The sequence below is a fragment of the Phoxinus phoxinus genome, assembly GCF_949152265.1.
Source record: "Phoxinus phoxinus genome assembly, chromosome: 7".
NCBI lineage: Eukaryota > Metazoa > Chordata > Actinopteri > Cypriniformes > Leuciscidae > Phoxinus > Phoxinus phoxinus.
Window position 1 is genome coordinate 27,505,174 of NC_136882.1, and position 17,838 is coordinate 27,523,011.

The following is a 17,838-nucleotide window of genomic DNA, read 5'->3' on the forward strand; positions in this document are numbered from 1 at the left end:
TTACCAACATTAGCTCATTTTACAAACATTAGCTCATTTTACCAACATTAGCTAGCTTCTCTACCATAAAATGACAACTCAACCGTTTGGTAGAGCATGTTTTGAAAAAATTATTTGACCCTTATAAGACTTATTTTTGTTTAATTAAGTTACATAATTCTGTTTAACAAGTCCTCTGAAACTATAATATGTCAACAAAATAGTATTACCTTTAAAAGTCCCGCCGATATGCGTCATCAAAGGATGAGTAAATTTGCGCTGTGTCACGTGCTGTTTGAAGGAACACTGAAAAGGCATGCTGCTCACAGACACAGTGCCATCTAGTGGATTTTTTTAGCATTGCACAACTACACCAAACGATAGAGATGGCTCATTCAGGTTGAGTTAAGCTTGATGCAATTTTCAATTAAATATAGTGACTTAAAGTGTGGTCTACCAAATGGTTGAGTAGTACCTTAAAGGGTTAATAAACAAATTGTACTTGGCTAACATTACATTTATGCTTTAATACTTTCTGAAAGCAATTTATGTCCAAGTAACTTTTCACTTCAAGTATATATTTTCTAAAAGTTGTATTGTGAAAATAGGTAGCCAATGCTAATATACTTTTAATATATTTAAAGATAGTTTAAAAAAAAATGACTATTGAAAAAAGGAATATATTTCAAATACAATAAAGTATAATTTTTTTCACTAGGGATTTTAAAGGGATAGTTCACTAGGGAAATAAATACTATGGAAGTCAATGGGACCAGTTAACTGTTTGGTTACTGACATTCTTCAAAATATCTTCCTTTGTGTTCAGCAGAAGAAAGAAATTCATACAGGTTTGAAACAACATGAGGGTGAGTATATGATGACAGAATTAGAATTTTTATTAAATTCTCAATATTCGAATGTTAGTGATAATTAGAAACATAAAGCACTTTTAGATATCAACAGAATACGGAAGTTAATGCATTGGCACGGCTCGGCAGCACCTCTTCTCTCTGTACAGTACATAGAGGTATAGTATGCCACCCAGACACCCTAGTAGTCACAGCCGAACAGCTTACCGCACACCACAATTATCAAAGGTGTCTTTAATTTCCAATCATCATAGAACAGTATCACAATCGCAGTAAATTATGACAAATTATTCACATTATTCATGCAACACCAGATTCATGTGAAAATTCTGATATTTTAATTAAAAATTCCAAGGTCAATTTAATTTTTGCAATAAAACAAAATGTAAATATTTACAAACAGTATGAAACATACAATAAGAAAATTCTTTCAATTAATTCACGCCAACTTTAAAATAAAGGAACAGTCAGGAAACGCAATGAGCAAGGGTTAGGATTAGGTTTTTCATGTAATTGATTGATGTAACTATCCACTATAATAGGGATTTTCCACCACCACCATTTATTTTATTTTTTGCTTTTTATTTTCCACCAACATTTTAATTTGCATTTATCCATTTTCAAAATCACTTGTCCTAAGGCCGAAGGTATGGAAATAGCAGATCAAGATGGCCAGTCCATTACAGACACAGAGCAAACACACACACACACACACACACACACACACACACACACACACACACACACACACACACACACACACACACAGACATACACACATTCACACTTGCAGGCAATATATTGTCTCCAATTTGCTTGGCTTTAGATTTTGGGGGAAACCAGCACCCGGAAAACACATGCACCAACACGGGGAGAATGTCCCCACAAACTCCACAGAGAAAAGCCTCCTGCATGGTTCATCCTGGATTTGTACCAAGAAGCTTCTTGCTGTGAGGTGACAGTGCTACCCATAATTATGTAGAATGCACAAACTTGGACAGGATTTTGCCTGCAGTCTTCAGGCGCTCCAGTCGCTCTTTCAGTTCTTTCCTTTTACGTGCAACAGTGGAATCTTCTCGGAGCAGCATTCCTGGATTGTTCCGTCCAATTATGGCAAGCATTGCATTCTGAAGCTTAGAGATGTACAGGTCCAGCATGTGGTACTGGACTATCAGTGGAACTTGATTAGCCAGACGGTCAGAAGTAATCTACAAATACATTCAAATTAAATTCAAGCACAATATATAACTAGCACAAATCAATATTTGTCACAAGACTTTGACACAAATAATGCCATTGATTATGTAAAAGGTTAACTAAAATTCTTTATTCTTTTTAAGATGTTTATTTTTTCTGTTGTTATTTTTTTCTTCTATCCCACATTTATGTAAAGGATCAGTTAAATGTAAACACTGCAAACTGTGCTAGCTATTTAGAAGGAAATTTACTAGTTTGCAGAGGAATGAGTGGTTATTCAGAATTTAGAAACAATCATTATATTTTGCAGTTAGGTTAGGTGCCTCTAGTGGTACACAGACTACACACTTCACCCTTTTAAAGAACAAAGATGACTTGTTAGGTATACAAACCTTGAAATAGGAGATGAGATGGTGTGTCATCTCGCGCTCTGCACTCAGATAACCTTTTAAGTTTTTTTTTACATTGCTTAGCTGGTCACTATAGAGACTGTCTTGGCAGTAGACAATCTTCTCAATCTTAAACTGATAATGTATTTTCTCCACAGCTTTCTGAAACTGCTCATCGAAAAAATCTTCAATTGGATCTTTAGCAGCCCTCAACAGGTGAGAGAAGGCGTTAAAATGAGAGTTAACAATACGGTCCACACAGGAGTGAACAATGTCTGTAAATAAAAGAGATGAGAAAGCAGAGGAGTTTATCAGAGGTAAGATCATGTATGCATAATTGCCACTGATTTTATGCATTTGTATGATTCTGTCAATATTTTTGAAAGAATGTTGTTTCTTGTACATATTACATAGGAACAAATCACATACAATTTAAGGGAACAATTTAAATTGAGGGCACAGTAAACCATCAAACATTATGGTGCCATTTACCTGCGACATCTTTGAGCAGATTTAAAGCAGGTTCCTCCAGCTCCTCAATGTGTTTCTTGACAATGTTCTCAAAAGTTCTGTAGTTCAAAAATCCAGGAAGCTCCTTTCCTCTACAAGTCCTAATATACTCTTCTACCTCATCTGTGAGTGTTTCCCCTGCTAGAGAGAAAAGACATACAAAATTGTTAGAATACAACCATTGGCGTATTGAACTTCCCTGCAACATGAGTTAAATCAGGTTTTAGTATGCTTGCATACAAAGAATATACAGTATGAGTATGTTTGCATATATACAACAAAACAAAATGTACTTTGTAAGTGGAGCCTTTGGCTCAAGCAGTACGTCAGTCATCAGCTATCTGTGTAAATACCTCACATAAAATCTCTTTATGCTGATGATATTTTGCTCTGTTTAAAATATTTCAGTGTCCGTTCCTGAATGTTTGCGCCTCACAAGTGTTCAGTCGACGGACAGCGAGTGGGTCTGTGTAGGGAAATGACGATGCCACGCAGATGTGCTGTTCCTGGCTGTGGACAAACAACATCTTTGAATACGCTGCGAAAGATCCAGTCGTCAGGGAAAAATGGATGCACTTTATTTGTTTGCGGACGTCCCAGTCCATTTGAAGGATGACTGTATTGAGAACAAATCCCAAAATGATGCTGGCTTTGCCAGAAAACTGTTGCTCAAAGATAAGTCCGTGCCGACTATTCTGGGCTCAACAACGACGACGCAAACTGTAAGTAATGTATTTAAAACTTTAAACTACTTTTTAAATACGCTGATCCGCAAATGTTCAGGCTGGGGGCGTTAATTATTGAGGCACTGACGTTAGCCAATCATAACAGTGGGCGTTAACACTGAACTCTTAAAGGGGAAACACCCCCAAAACAGACTGTTTGAATCAGAGGATGAGAAACAGGGTGGGAAAAGGTCATAAATCACTACATTTTAAAAGTTTTTTGTAAAAAAAACTATAGTAATACTATAATTGCACCTAAGGGAACATAATAATAAAATAAAAAACCCCATGTCATGACCCCTTTAAAGGGATGGTTCGGAGTAATTTCAACCTAGGGTCCTTTGCACCATGACCTCGAGGAGCCAAACACAATTAAGGCAATTCTAAGATGGCATTCTATGCGTTTGTCGTGTAACCAACTAAAGTTTGTTCATCATCATTAGAGCGCCACCCTCAGGCTGAACAACGCAAGGACATTACAATTCTGCTAAAAGTGTGTCTGATGTGTTCAGCGATTAGAAAGCTAACAAAATGTTTATCATAAACTAAAGCTAAGACAGAATGTGCCCTACCTAAATTTACAGCCAGGAGCCGCTACTGAACTATAAAGTAACATTTATTTTTAAATTTACAACAAAATATCTGAGTTACTTTTTCAAATATGTAACACAAGTTACTTTGTTTTCCCATTTATTGACTGACACCTCTTCTGTTCCCATGTTGAGAGAAATCGGGAGTAAGTGCAGAGGCGTTGTGTTTCAGCACAGCTGAAAGGTTTGTTTGAGCAGCGCTCTCTACTGTACTGGCGTGAATTTGCATTTCCTCCAGCCTGAAGCTTATTCATTTCAGTTTAGGTGTGAAGAGTCCAGGTTAGAAAGAGTAATGTAACATTACTTTCCATAAAAAGTATAGGAATAGGACGAATAGGAATCTCTCTTACCCACTGTTCATTATATACATGCGATGCGAGGCGGAGCAGCTGATGCAAACTACACATGCCAATGTGCATTGGCTTATTTAGTTACACTCTAAGTAGATTGGCCCCTAGCGAGATTCCTATTCGTCGGTCACAGACGTGGCGTCGAACGTGACCGACTAAAAGGGATCAAGTAATGCAATTAGTTACTTTTTAGGGAATAATGTAATATTGTAACAATACTTTTAAAAGTGATTTTCCCCAACACTGATGGTGCAAAGGACAAGTCTATTCAGAGCTGGGCAAAAAACGCTGAAATGTTGTTGGATTTCCTAAGCATGCTTATTTTGACTTACCCAATTAGATGTATTTCAATGTGATCAGTTCTCATGGCATCTGTTTATATATAGTTCATTGGAGTTTTGATTTATGTTCAAAAATAATCAAAGAACGGGCTGAATTGCACAAAGCAACCATCAGAAATACTACTTCATCCCAGAAACAAAAGTTTGCGTAAAATGTCACTACTTGTGGTTGCATCCCATAAGATTTGCAGTACATCATTGGCTGCAGAATAATTTTAAATCAGAGTTAATGCTATAATGCTAATGCAACAATTCCATTATAAACTCACTCTTAATGGATTTGGCATTCAGGACGAGTTTCCAATTTCCAAATTCCTCCCTGATTTCGGTGAAGACCCTCATGTCTGAATCTGAGTTTTTTGTATCTTCTTCTGCCCTCTTTACTCCTTCAAGGACATCATTGAACTGACGAATTTTCTGAAGAGCACAAAAATAAAATATTTAAAATTAAATCCAAGTAAAAACATTGCTGGGGTGGAACACACATACAATTAATACTCCACCATAGGGTTATTTAGGACAAATATTATGAAACTTCGAAGTCTAGCTGGATGGTGCTAGTGAGTGTACATTAACGGAAATAATAATGTTTAGTATGTTCTGTGGAGTTCACCAGATATATGTCCAGTAGTGTTTTTTTATTACCGTAATCAGAAAATTGCTCATCTCGTGTTGATCAGTAGGAACTGCATCTCCCAGTGCTCTCAGATCCTCAGTTGTCTTCTCTAATTTAATCTCAAGTTGTTTCTGCAACTGTGGCAGCGTTTTCTAAAAGGGAAGAAATAAGATGGAGATGGAGACATTAGAATGCAAAAAAAAATCTGACCCAATTCTGACTTTAATTTACCTCAGTCTTTAGTTTTTTTAAGGCAAACTTTTTTACTCTGTAGTGTCAATGTTTCTGCTGTATGTCATGTAACTTTTCATACGCACATTAATGTGTTCAACCAGTTCTTTTGTAAGTCTTTCTGCAAGAAGGGGTACTGTAGCTTTTCCTTCCTCAAGAAGAGACCTGAAGGGAAACATTTTTTTTTTCAATAGTAACAAAGAATTTGAGGACAACTGTAGAATTTTGCAGAATTGTGTAAACATTATAAATATTAACAAGAAAATGACCATTTTTAAAATACCACACAAATGTCCCTAATACCTGACAGACTGCACTGAAATGTGTCAAATGCCCTAAACACTGTAAACCACAAAACAAAAGTCCAACGCTGAGGATGCACCTCAACTTGCTTATAAAACGGTTAGTTCGAGTCCTTGATTCTGATTGGTCAATTGCTATGTTTTATTCACGATAAAAACCAAAACACGGCTTTCTCATTCTTGCATCTCCATGTTCACAACAAGTTTAAGTCCTTTCAATTTAAAATTCTTCTCTACTGACTGACTCGCTCTCATAAAGACAGTCTTTTCAATAATGCAACTTCTTTTGCTGTTCACGGTCAGGGACTTTTTTTTCCGAGCGGAACAAATGCTTTTACTTTTACTTCATGAAAGTTGCATTGATGCATATTTTTTTGGCTTTAATACTTGTATTGTGGTAACCATTTTATAAAAGCAATAAGGTACTCGAGTGCTGTATCGTGAATAAGTCACGGCTGAAGGGTTTGCAGGCAATCCGCTTCGACTTATTCAAGATACAGAACAGCCTCTTACCTTTTTGCTTACTTAACAACAGCAATTTAATTTAACGAAATGTAGTTTTAAGAGTTTTTAGGTGAGAATGTAGTTATTTAGACCTCAAATGTCACTAATATATAATCATAGTGCCTATTTTACAATCTGTCGAGATGCTTTCACAGATGCGAGCTCCAGTAAGTTAATGCTATATCAGATGCAGGTAATTCAATCGTTTAGCAGATCTCTCTCTCATAATAACATGATACTCTAGTCTACTCTACAAAATAGAACAAGCTTCAATGAAGCGACTCAACGTTCCTTCGTTAGTTCTAAAGTTTTAGAATTAATAACAGAGGCTTGGGCTCAACTGTTAAACTGTCAACTTGAGATTTTAATCCATGGCAGAAGGAAGTAGTTTCACACAAAAGTGGATTTTTAAAGACACTCCGTTGTTGTTTCTTATTTATTTACTCACGTGTGCCATTGAACTGTTGTATAAATGCAATATCACACTTGTAGCAATGTGATATGGCTGTATATCAGCACGCTGTGATTGCCTACCACAGAATCACAGCTGTGCTGTTATACAGCATTGCTCATACATCTCTCACAAACATCTTGGCTTTATTTTTTTCAGTCTACAGTTTCTTATATAAATTATTTGTGCTACATGTTCTGAGAGAACTGCAAATTCTGATAACCAAATTAATTTCTTGCCTGAAATGAGTATTTTCATCAAAAAAACGTCTTTCTTTTTCCAGCGCTTTGACCAGACCAAGCTTCTCATTGATGTCTTGCTGGCCTCGGCACTTTACGATCATGTAGCCCTTCTTCAGTGGTATCACTTGATTATTGACAGTTCTGATCACGATCGCCTCCATGCCTTTGTCCACTAAATCCGGTTTAGTCAGAATACCTGAAAATACAAGGATAACGATTTGTATTATTTTTATTATTTCACAAAGCAAGATAAACTATACAGACAATACTTCACATATTCAGTGAGTAGCCTATTTGTACCCAGGGTCCTTTGTCCGGTTGGATCTACTTTGGATGCCATCTGCAGTGCCTCAGTGGTGGCGATGTCAATGTTTGCAGGCACCACAACCAAGCTGATGGTTTCTTGTCTTTTAATGAACTTTTCAATTAGATCCTTTATCTGTTAAAGAAAACCAATATTACTGAATCCAGTACTGCAAGAATCAATGTATCTGGAATACATGTTTTCTGATACTGATTTTTTTTTAAACTGAAGATTTGTTAACTTGTATGGTGTTTGTGGTCCGTTCAGACCCTTTTGATGTTTCAGTGTTCCCTTCATCTCAGTGGCATGATACTTTTTGACTAATCCCAAATCAAGAAAAGTTGGGACATTTTGTAAAATGCAATAAAATCAAGAATCTGTGATTTGTTTATTCCCACAAGAGAGAAATGTCAAACAATAAACTTTTAATTTTTGTATCACATTTCTCACTTTAATATTGCAAAGATTTTAGGTATTTCGCCATCTGCCATTCATAATATTCTGAAAAGATTCAGGGAATCCAGAGGAATCTCATACAAGGCAGGGAACCTCTGTTAAACCTCCGTCATGCATGCTACTCTGTTAAATATAGCCACATGGGCTCAGGAGTACTTTGGACAATTGCTGCATCAAGAAATGCAACTCGAACCTCTGTTACGCAAGGAGAAAGCTATAGTGCATCCGGAAAGTATTCACAGCGCTTCACTTTTTCCACATTTTGTTATGTTACAGCCTTATTTCAAAATGGATTAAAAGTATTCTTTTCCTCAAAATTCTACAATCAATACCCCATAATGACAACATGAAAGAAGTTTGTATAAAATCTTTACAAATTTATTGCAAATAAAAAACAGGGAAACAAAGAAAAATCACATGTACATAAGTATTCACAGCCTTTGCCATGGCACTCAAAATTGAGCTCAGGTGCATCCTGTTTCCACTGATCATCCTTGAGATGTTTTTACAACTTGATTGGAGTCCACCTGTGGTAAATTCAGTTGATTGGACATGATTTGGAAAGGCACACACCTGTCTATATGGTCCCACAGTTAACAGTGCATGTCAGAGCACAAACCGAGCCATGAAGGCCAAGGGATTATCCTTAGACCTCCGAGACAGGATTGTACCGAGACACAGATCTGGGGAAGGGTACAGGAAAATTTCTGCAGCATTGAGGGTCCCAATGAGCACAGTGGCCTCCATCATCTGTAAATGGCACCCAAAAGAACTTTGGAACCACCAGGATTCTTCATAGAGCTGGCCGCCCGGCCAAACTGAAAAAGTGAGGTGTCCAAGAACCCGATGGAAACTCTCTGACAGAGCTCCAGCGTTTCTCTGTGGAGAGAGGAGAACCTTCCAGAAGAACAACCATCTCTGCAGCACTCCACCAATCAGGACGTATTGTAGAGGGACCAGATGGAAGTCACTTCTCCGTAAAAGGCACATGACAGCCCACCTGGATATAGCCAAAAGGCACCTGAAGGACTCAGACCATGAAAAACAAAATCCTCTGGTCTTATGAAACAAAGATTGAACTCTTTGGCCTGAATGGCAAGTGTCATGTCTGGAGGAAACCAGGCACTGCTTATCACCTGGGGTCTCATTTATAAAACTGTGCGTAGGATCCTTACTAAAAGTGTACGTGCGCCCGAAAGCCAAAAATGGCGTACGCAAAACAATATTCAGACTTATAAAACTGTGCGTACGCCAGAACCTGCGCATGATTCACTTTATAAATCCCAGTCAGCGGAAGATTGTGCGCACATGCGTCTCCTCCCCGAAATAACCATATATGGAGCTTACAACGCCTAGTTTTACATATCCTCATCTGCATATCATTTGCATATGATTATTCACCGACGTGATAACATGTTTAATGGTACAAGACATTAGGAAAATATGAAACACGGATGTGCCGTCACATTACATTAATAAAAATAATTTAGTATCCTATCCTTGCCTTGTTTTTGAATAAATAAATCAAATAGTGTAAAATACATTTCAGATAAAGTTTTTCTCAATCTTTTCCACTGACCAAATAGTGTTTTTAATTGATTTATATTTGTAATGGAAACCGATAGACCTTGTTGTGCATTATATTTGCACAATCTGCTATTATCATAGGCAGCAATTATCTCTGTATTTAAAACATTAAAACACAGCATGCCAAAGGAAAAGTGTTGAAAAGCATATGCATCCACAACAAATATTTATAGGCTATTTATATATATATATATATATTAACTTTTCAGTAAATGTCATGTAGCTAGTTTAGGCCTAAGTGTTTAACTCCATTAATGAGAACGGCATATTTAATCTAAATGTTTATATCAGAAGTAAAACAGTTTAAATCATTATTTTATTTAAACTGTAATTGTGAACATGCACTGTAGCCTATTTATGATTAGGACTCATAATGAAGATTTACAGTTTTACTTCATCTGCCGTTTATGCGTCAGTTTCACTGAACGGCCCAACGCGCTCGCTGGCGCGGACATTTAATGTATGGATATTTGCTTCAAGCGATAGGCTTGGTGAGTGAAATTATATTTGTATTATCTTTCTGTACATGTATAATTTTATTTCGATTTTCTGTCTAAAAGTGACCAAAAAGACATTTAACTCCACCATCGGTGTCACCAATTCCCTTTGTCTCCAGAATGTGCGTACGCACGGCTCAAAGTTTGCTTAAAGGTGCGCACATTCTCCCGTCAAGTTTGTTTTTTATAGATCACAACCTTTGCGTGGGAACTGGCGTACGTACGTTTCCAGCCCCGTTTTGTGCGTACGCACGCTTTATAAATGAGACCCCTGGACATTACCATCCCTATAGAAGCATGGTGGTGGCAGCATCTTGCTGTAGGGATGTTTTTCAGCGGCAGGAACTGGGAGAGTCAGGATCGAGGAAAAGATGAATGCAGCAGTGTACAGAGACATCTTTAATGAAAACCTGATCCAGAGCCCTCTGGACCTCAGGCTGAGGCCCAGTTCATCTTCCAACAGGACAACAACCCTAAGCACACAGCCAAGATAACAAAGGAGTTGATGCAGGACAACTCTGTGAATGTCCTTGAGTGGCCCTGCCAGAGCCCAGAGTTGAACCCGATTAGCTGCGTTTCCACTGTCAGGCCAGTGCGGGGAAAAAAACAGAGCACCCCAAATAGGACACAAGGCTATATCTCCGCAATGCTTTATCGTGTTTCAGTGCAGTGCCAGCTACTGGTCGGTAGATACAAAAAATGGCAATTTTTACTTATAACTTCTGAAAGGTTTGTCCAAAAATCATAAAAGTGGACTCATTAGTTTCAGGGCAGCATGCAAAGCCGAATGATATCCAATTTTCCCATATCGTCCATTTTGAATTTATTATTTATAAGTATTAGCGTATTGTTACGAAACTCAGTATGAGTCATCGGCACGATACCCTGAAGGAGCCTGAGAAGTTGAGACAGTGCCACCTAGTGTTAAAATCAAATATTCAAATGCTTATAATGTTGGTGTGGTTGTCTTATTTACCTCCTTAGACTCCTTAATTCTTGCCGAGTCCAACGATATCAAACATGCTAGGTTTTGCCTTATTATCTGTGCAGCATTGTGATTTAGCGCTTAAACTTCAGCAAATATCTTTGAAACCGTTCGTCCGATCGAGACGAAAACCACCGTAGGAAATTCGGAAACTGGTCGCTGGTCATACGTTAATGCACAAAAATCAAAACTTTGATAGTAAGTGGCAACAAAATCCAATCAAAGTCAGGTGTGGGTAATTTGTGTTCATATATATAAGGCCCTGTTTACACGAGAACGCTCGCGGGTGAAAACTTAAAAATATTTTATCGGATGTGCCTTTCGTTTACACGGCGACAGCGTTTTTGGGGCTTAAAAAAGCAAAAAAGTGAAACCACCCTCCAGAGTGGAAATCTTAAAAGCGCTCCACCATCGCGTTCCCATCTAAAGGGTAAAAAACGCAAAAGTCTGCTAGACAGTGAAGGCGTTGCATACGCGTTTACGTCACAGGCATGCACCAGTACAGGAAAATAACAAAACATTATCAAACTAAAATATAGCATTAATTTCATTGACAAAAATAAAATAAAAAATCTGGGCGACACGCGAAGAGCACCGAGGGTTAAAGCAGCAGCTTTACCAGAGAATGTCTAATAAGGGGAGAAGGTTCACTCTCGCTACACTTCCGGCTTCTGACTGGTTGCAGTTCCACTCTGATTCCACATGAGGGCGCTCACAGGACGAGTGCAGAATGAATGGAGGTCTATGGAGCTATACCCCTCAAAATCCACTTTTCTCAAGATATAATTTTTTGTCTAGTAATTTGAATGTTGTATTCGAAAAGAGATGCAAAGAAATTGCACATTGCTGGGTGTTAGATTTTTTAGAGTCACTTATTTGCTTTAAAAAGTCTTTCAAAATGTCAATGACGTCATACACATCGTACGACCAGAGATACTGCTTTACGGCAATCCTTCAGTCACTGTGGTGCTTTCGCGCTCTGCACTTTATTTTCTCTCGAGGCATCGCCAGCACAGCTGACACAGGTAAATACACGGGCTAGAAGAGTTTCTGCTAGAATACATTCTGTTCCCGCTTCGGATGCCATGATGCCATCAAGCGGTATCTCTGGTCGTAACCAGTCCTTCACTGACCAATCAGTGTTCATTAGCAGAATGCTAGCGTGTTATGGGCAACAACAACTCAACCTGTAAGAAATCGAAAGGACATAAGTACTCGTTCATTCAATTTTCGACCTATAACCCATGTTGAACTTGCCAAACCTACAATCAAATCTGAGATTTATCAACGGCAATCGGCTGAAAGGGACAAATTTAGCCGTCTAGCCCCATAGACTCCCATTCATTTTGCACTCGGGGGTGATCGCCCCCAGTGGAACTCTGGTAGAACTACAACCACAATTCGGTACAATAGGACTTAATAGGGAGTGAACAGGCTCTCCGTAGACGGGCTCTGGCTTTACCGTATTAAACATGAAAAACTGTGTCAGTGGCTCTTTCACTTTCAGTGCTTCACATTGCCACCTAGCCGCCTGGAGTGCATACTACATCGAATTTCACACACTTTTGCGTCACCATATGCACGCAGATTTCCCCCCCATAACGTCTAAATGCAGAATAAAAAGTGATAACGCAACGCCACTTTTGCGTTTTCTCTTCAGATCGTTTCTGTGTAAACATAGCCTTAATGTCTATAACTTTTCACCAAATTTCCCACGCTTATGTATGTTGGCACTTTGAGGACACACAAAAAAAGCGGTGGAACTGCACCAAAAAAACATGAAATTGTCTATATTTTACAAATGCATTGGTGTATCATTACAAAACTTGGTATGTGCCATCGGCACCATGCCCCGAAGGTACTCAAAACGTTTCAAGACAGTTAATTATCTTATTGTAATGAAACTGATATTAATAGATTCCTTTGTTCATGCTGAGAACATGTATACCAGCTTTGCCATATTTGGCAAAAAGTCCTGGCTCCTAGATGTTTGTCCGATTTTCACCAAAATCAAATCATGTCATCTTCAGACTGTGTTGACAAAGCTATGGATTTTGTGTTGATTGACAATCTTTTTTGTATACCGCAGCAACAAAGTTGAGGTATGATGCCAAAATGACTGACCCTGTATCTCTGTAATGCCTTGACATATTGACAACAAACTTTGATGTGGTGTGGTAAGAAGGTGAAAATGACACACAATTTCGTAACTTCGCCACCTATTGGTCAAAAGTGATAAACCATTAAATTAAATTACTAGTGACTGTATTTATGATTTTTCAGCCATTTAACCAAAAATCATCTTAAAATCTCTATATTTGCTCGTTGTAATTGGTCTGATGCTCCCAACCATGTTGGCATGTCTTATTGTCTTTGGGCTTGGCCTTGGTAATTGCTGCTGTGCTTGCAGCTATATTTTACATATGTTTTTATATAATCTTATTCTAAAGTTAATTGTTTTTTACATTTGGTTTATTGAAATAGTCAATACAATCTGACTTCATTTTTTTGTGGAATTTTTTATAAAATTTATTTGACATTATTACAAAAACAGACACTTCAAAACACCTCAAACAACAATAAATTCTAAACTTTCACAAAAATATACAGTTGCAGTTGGCCACATCCAGAAAAATTAATGGATCTCTGTGGCCCTCTGCTGGCTATACATGGCCAAAATACTTTATTTCTAAAACTAATTCCTAAAGGGTTTTTTTAACCACCAGATGGCAGAATTCTGAGGGTTAATTTATATAATAATTTGCTGCCACATTTTGTCCTTTTAATATTCCATGAAGTATTATTTACTGTATTTCTTCATTTTCTGTGTATTAATGTAGGTAAATGCATGTGCACACACACATATACCTAGACGTACATATATATTTTTTATTTAATGTGTGTGTGTGTGTGTGTGTGTGTGTGTGTGTGTGTGTGTGTGTGTGTGTGTGTGTGTGTGTGTGTGTGTGTGTGTGTGTGTACTGTATTTTTTCTTCCCTTTTGTGTTGTTTCTTTACTGTTGCTCTAGGTCTTTGTTCAGAATTATATCAAATAAAAGCTATGATCACAAAAAAAAGTTTAATGTCACAGTCCAAATTGTACTACTATTGTTTTAAATCCCTATTACCGTAACTTAACCTAGTTCTATTCCTATTATAATAACCTGCACCATGTTTCCTGTTTGTTAGCATTTATAATTTGTAACGTCTGTCAGAGTTCGAAGTCTGCACAGATGAAGAATAGAAAAAGACAGTGCCACCGGACTGGTAGTTCCACGAGTCTTTTATATATTTCCTCTCAGTCAAACACACTCTTCACATACATGCCAGAGAGCGAATGTTAACAGGGAAAATGAAAACACTCTAAAACACGTTACAAATCAAAGTGAAAGTAAACTCAGTAAAATAACATAACAGTCAGCAGTAGAGCGGTCATCTTCCTCTTTGCGTGAGCCTTCTCACTCTCACCCTCCCTGTGCGTGCGTGCGCGCTCACATACGAACAGCGCGCCTACAATAACGTAGCCTACACCATAGAAGTCATCTTAAAGACATATTAACATTCATGTCATGAACACTATTTAACACTAGGTGGCCGTTACAATGTACACAAGAATTTATATTTTTTTCTGAGGAACCATATTTATAGCATGGCATATTTATCTGAGGAATTGTGTATAAAGAAGCTGTTCTCCAAAATATTGGAATGCTGTAAACATTTCTAAACATTTCCATATACAAATAGTTTCTTACTTGTTTCTCGATGTCTTTTGGCTGGTTGCCAGTGGCAACTCTAGCAATGCCTGGCAGATCAATGAGAGTGAGATCAGGGACATCACTGGACTGGATCTCCAGAGTGATCATCTCCTGACTGATCCCTTCTCCCTTTCCAGCCAATATTGTCTGAGCTATAAAACAATACCATGTCACAAACATCCCACAGACGACAAAAAAGTGAATTCAACTATTCTAAAGACTCACAGGGAATTAAAGTTCTCAATACATTTAAATGTGTTAATATACAAACCAATTAAGACAGCATTCTCTATTTCAGCAGGGTTCTTCAGTTGCTTTATTTGATCCTTATATGACAGCAATCCATGCCAGTTGTTGTCCTTCGTAATTTTCTTCAGTTTCAATACCAGAGGACAGCGTGTCACAATACCTGTGTTGAATATACAGTACTAAATGTTCAGCTTAAAGTTAGAGTAGGCGATTTCAGAGAGGCTAGCAAAAGCAAGAGCTCTCCAAAGCCACACCACCTCCAAAAAACATGAACGTGTACAGCCAGAGTCTGCAAAGCGTCAAGAGACGGCGTTAAACTACCGTACTTCATGTCTCAAAGCACATTACAATAATAATGAACATAAAAAACTTACATAACTCTTACTTTACCACCTGACTGCTGCAGATTCATTTCAGTGTTGATAGTGTTGACATAGAAATGCATAAATCAGAGTCTGAGGATGTGAACAGCGACTAGAACATCATGGGTTTCCATCTTGTAATTACGGTTATAACATGGTGTGAACTCAGCATAAGCTTGTTGTTTTCAGGATGAATTGTAAAAGGCGGCTACTGTTTGTTTGGTGCTCTGTGACTGTCTGTCCACAACTCTGCCAAACGAAACGCGTTGATGACTCGTGCACGGAGATATGGAAATACCAACACTATCTCACGACCAATTCGTACGAGTGAGTAAAAGGTGGCTATTCGTATGACCTCACTCATACAATTTGTCTAAACCCCAGTGATGGGTAGGTTCAGGGCTGTGGTCAGTGGTAGGTCATTCGTATTAATTCATACGAACTGGGCAAATCGTAAAATATGTACGATTTAGCAAAATTCGTACGAATTTGCCGTGAGATCGGGTTGGGAAATGCATATGTTGACAGGCAGTTAGGACATCGTATCATTGCATTCGGACCGGTTGCAATGATTGGGGGAACATATAACATACTGTATAACAAAAAGTGTTTCTAAAAAAAACTCCCTATACCTTTAACAACACATTATTCAGACTAATAAATAAGGAAAGAGCAAAGATGTATTTCCAGTCTGCTGTGTAATGTACTGTATATTGTGCTCATATTACCTGTTCCCCTAGGCAGCGCCACACCAGACAGGGCTTCCAACACAGAACTCTTTCCTGAGCTCTGGTCACCTATGACAGCAATAGCTGGCAGGTTCAGGTCCTTTTCAACACCTAATGACCTGAGAGAGTCCACTAGGTCAATGCATGGGCGGACCTTCTCTTCATAGTGCTGGTTCAGACTATTAATCTTTCCCTTTGAAGAACTGCTTGGAGACATGTCTGAACTCTGTCTGCAAAATATGACAAAAAGAGCCAGTTCTCATCAGTGGTATTGACTATATGACCTATCAGTTTTAGAACTTCAAAGAAAGTTCAACAGTCAACAAAAATAAAGATAGTCATATCAAAACTTGACCGTCTTATTAAAACCATGATGACATTTTGATTTCTGTCTATAGAGAAGTTTAAAAAACAGGTTAATGCAAAGGATTCATCAGGATCTTCACTGAGTGAGACACACACCGAAGTAGATTGTGTTTTAAATGCCTGTATATTTCTGTTATTATAAAACACCAACAGTTTAGAGGGCTGTTTCATGAAACAAGTTTATAATACAAGCCAGGACTTTTTTGGTGACTTGGCATGGTGACAAGGTGATTTGCCGTTTCGTGCTGCATTCAGTCAAGCCTCTCTCTCTCTCTCTCTCTCTCTCTCTCTCTCTCTCTCTCTCTCTCTCTCTCTCTCTCTCTCTCTCTCTCTCTCTCTCTCTCTCTCTCTCTCTCTCTCTCTCTCTCTCTCTCTATGCCGCGTGCGGTAGGTGGAATGTGGTAAAAAAAAGTTTTTTTAATTTTTTTATGGTAAATGGACTGCACTGCATTCATATAGCGCTTTCACAGACCCAATGGCCATTGGCCACCAAAGCGCTTTACATTTTGCCTCACATTCACCCATTCATACACCGACGTTTTTAGGTTGTTTAGGTTTACTGTAACCGACATTTTAACGATTCATAAAAGATTAATCGGATCAGATATTTGAAGGACACGTTTACAGTTTGTTAAGTTTGCTTACAACCAGGATAATCATTATTATTAAATGTAAAGGAATCATAGGCGATTTGAGCGCAGAAAGTCGCTCCACTCCGTTTTGTATAGCCAATGTGAGTCCTTTCAATTGAGAAATAATAGAATAGAGTTGATATGAGAAGGCAGGTAGGCTACTCACTCTGTCACTCAGTTCTCCAACGGCGCCTCTGTGATGTGCGATGCGCTGAGACGCTGACCGTGTTATAAAGGCTTAGGCTACGTTTCACTTTCCTTTCATTTGAAACTGCACAATTATAGGAAATTCTGGTGCGCACACTGAATAACACGCAATAACTGAAGAAGCAGCCCCACGAAACCATGAAATGAAAGTGTTATGGAAATTTTACTTTTTAATGAGTTCTTTTACTTTTGTATGGGTACAACTTTTATTAACATTGAAGATTCATTTTTACTCATGAGCATTTAAAGGAATATAATCATATACTAAGCAAAAAGCACATTATTAAAGATATTCATGTGAAGGCTGACAATATGTGTGTGCGCAGTTTCGATCAGCACATGAGATCTGTAGCTAAAAGCAGGACACTTTTTGCTGACATGACAAGTTGTTCTGTCTGATAGAAATAGTGTTGGA

At 38.1% G+C, this 17,838-nt stretch overlaps 1 protein-coding gene across 3 annotated transcripts; it reads right to left on the reverse strand.

Moving 5' to 3' along the window:
* Positions 1-852: 852 nt before the first annotated feature.
* LOC307001621 (interferon-induced GTP-binding protein Mx-like) lies at positions 853-17,569 on the reverse strand. 3 transcript variants are annotated; one of them, XM_079618356.1, is made up of 12 exons: positions 17,383-17,569; positions 16,219-16,448; positions 15,151-15,288; positions 14,877-15,031; positions 7,597-7,735; positions 7,294-7,492; positions 5,884-5,962; positions 5,596-5,718; positions 5,220-5,367; positions 2,927-3,082; positions 2,438-2,709; positions 853-2,056 (listed from the first exon to the last, which is right to left on the reverse strand). In XM_079618356.1, exons 2-12 carry the CDS (start codon positions 16,433-16,435, stop codon positions 1,823-1,825), a joined length of 1,860 nt encoding a protein of 619 aa, XP_079474482.1. In that variant the 5' UTR covers positions 16,436-16,448; positions 17,383-17,569; the 3' UTR covers positions 853-1,822. The 3 variants fall into 3 exon arrangements, with proteins under 3 accessions (XP_079474482.1, XP_079474481.1, XP_079474480.1); XM_079618355.1 differs by having other exon boundaries at positions 2,927-3,085; positions 16,219-16,444; positions 17,383-17,563; XM_079618354.1 differs by having other exon boundaries at positions 2,927-3,085; positions 17,383-17,563.
* Between the last annotated feature and the right edge of the window lie 269 nt (positions 17,570-17,838).

What these genes read in the sequence shown, in the direction of transcription:
- LOC307001621 (XM_079618355.1), bottom strand. Translation starts at nt 16,435, where the DNA reads ATGTCTCCAAGCAGTTCTTCAAAGGGAAAGATTAATAGTCTGAACCAG. An exon ending in CAAAAGACATCGAGAAACAA is followed by an intron (nt 7,736 to 14,876) that starts GTAAGAAACTAT and finishes TTTCTTTAACAG; the next exon opens with ATAAAGGATCTAATTGAAAA. An exon ending in AACCGGACAAAGGACCCTGG is followed by an intron (nt 7,493 to 7,596) that starts GTACAAATAGGC and finishes TTGTATTTTCAG; the next exon opens with GTATTCTGACTAAACCGGAT.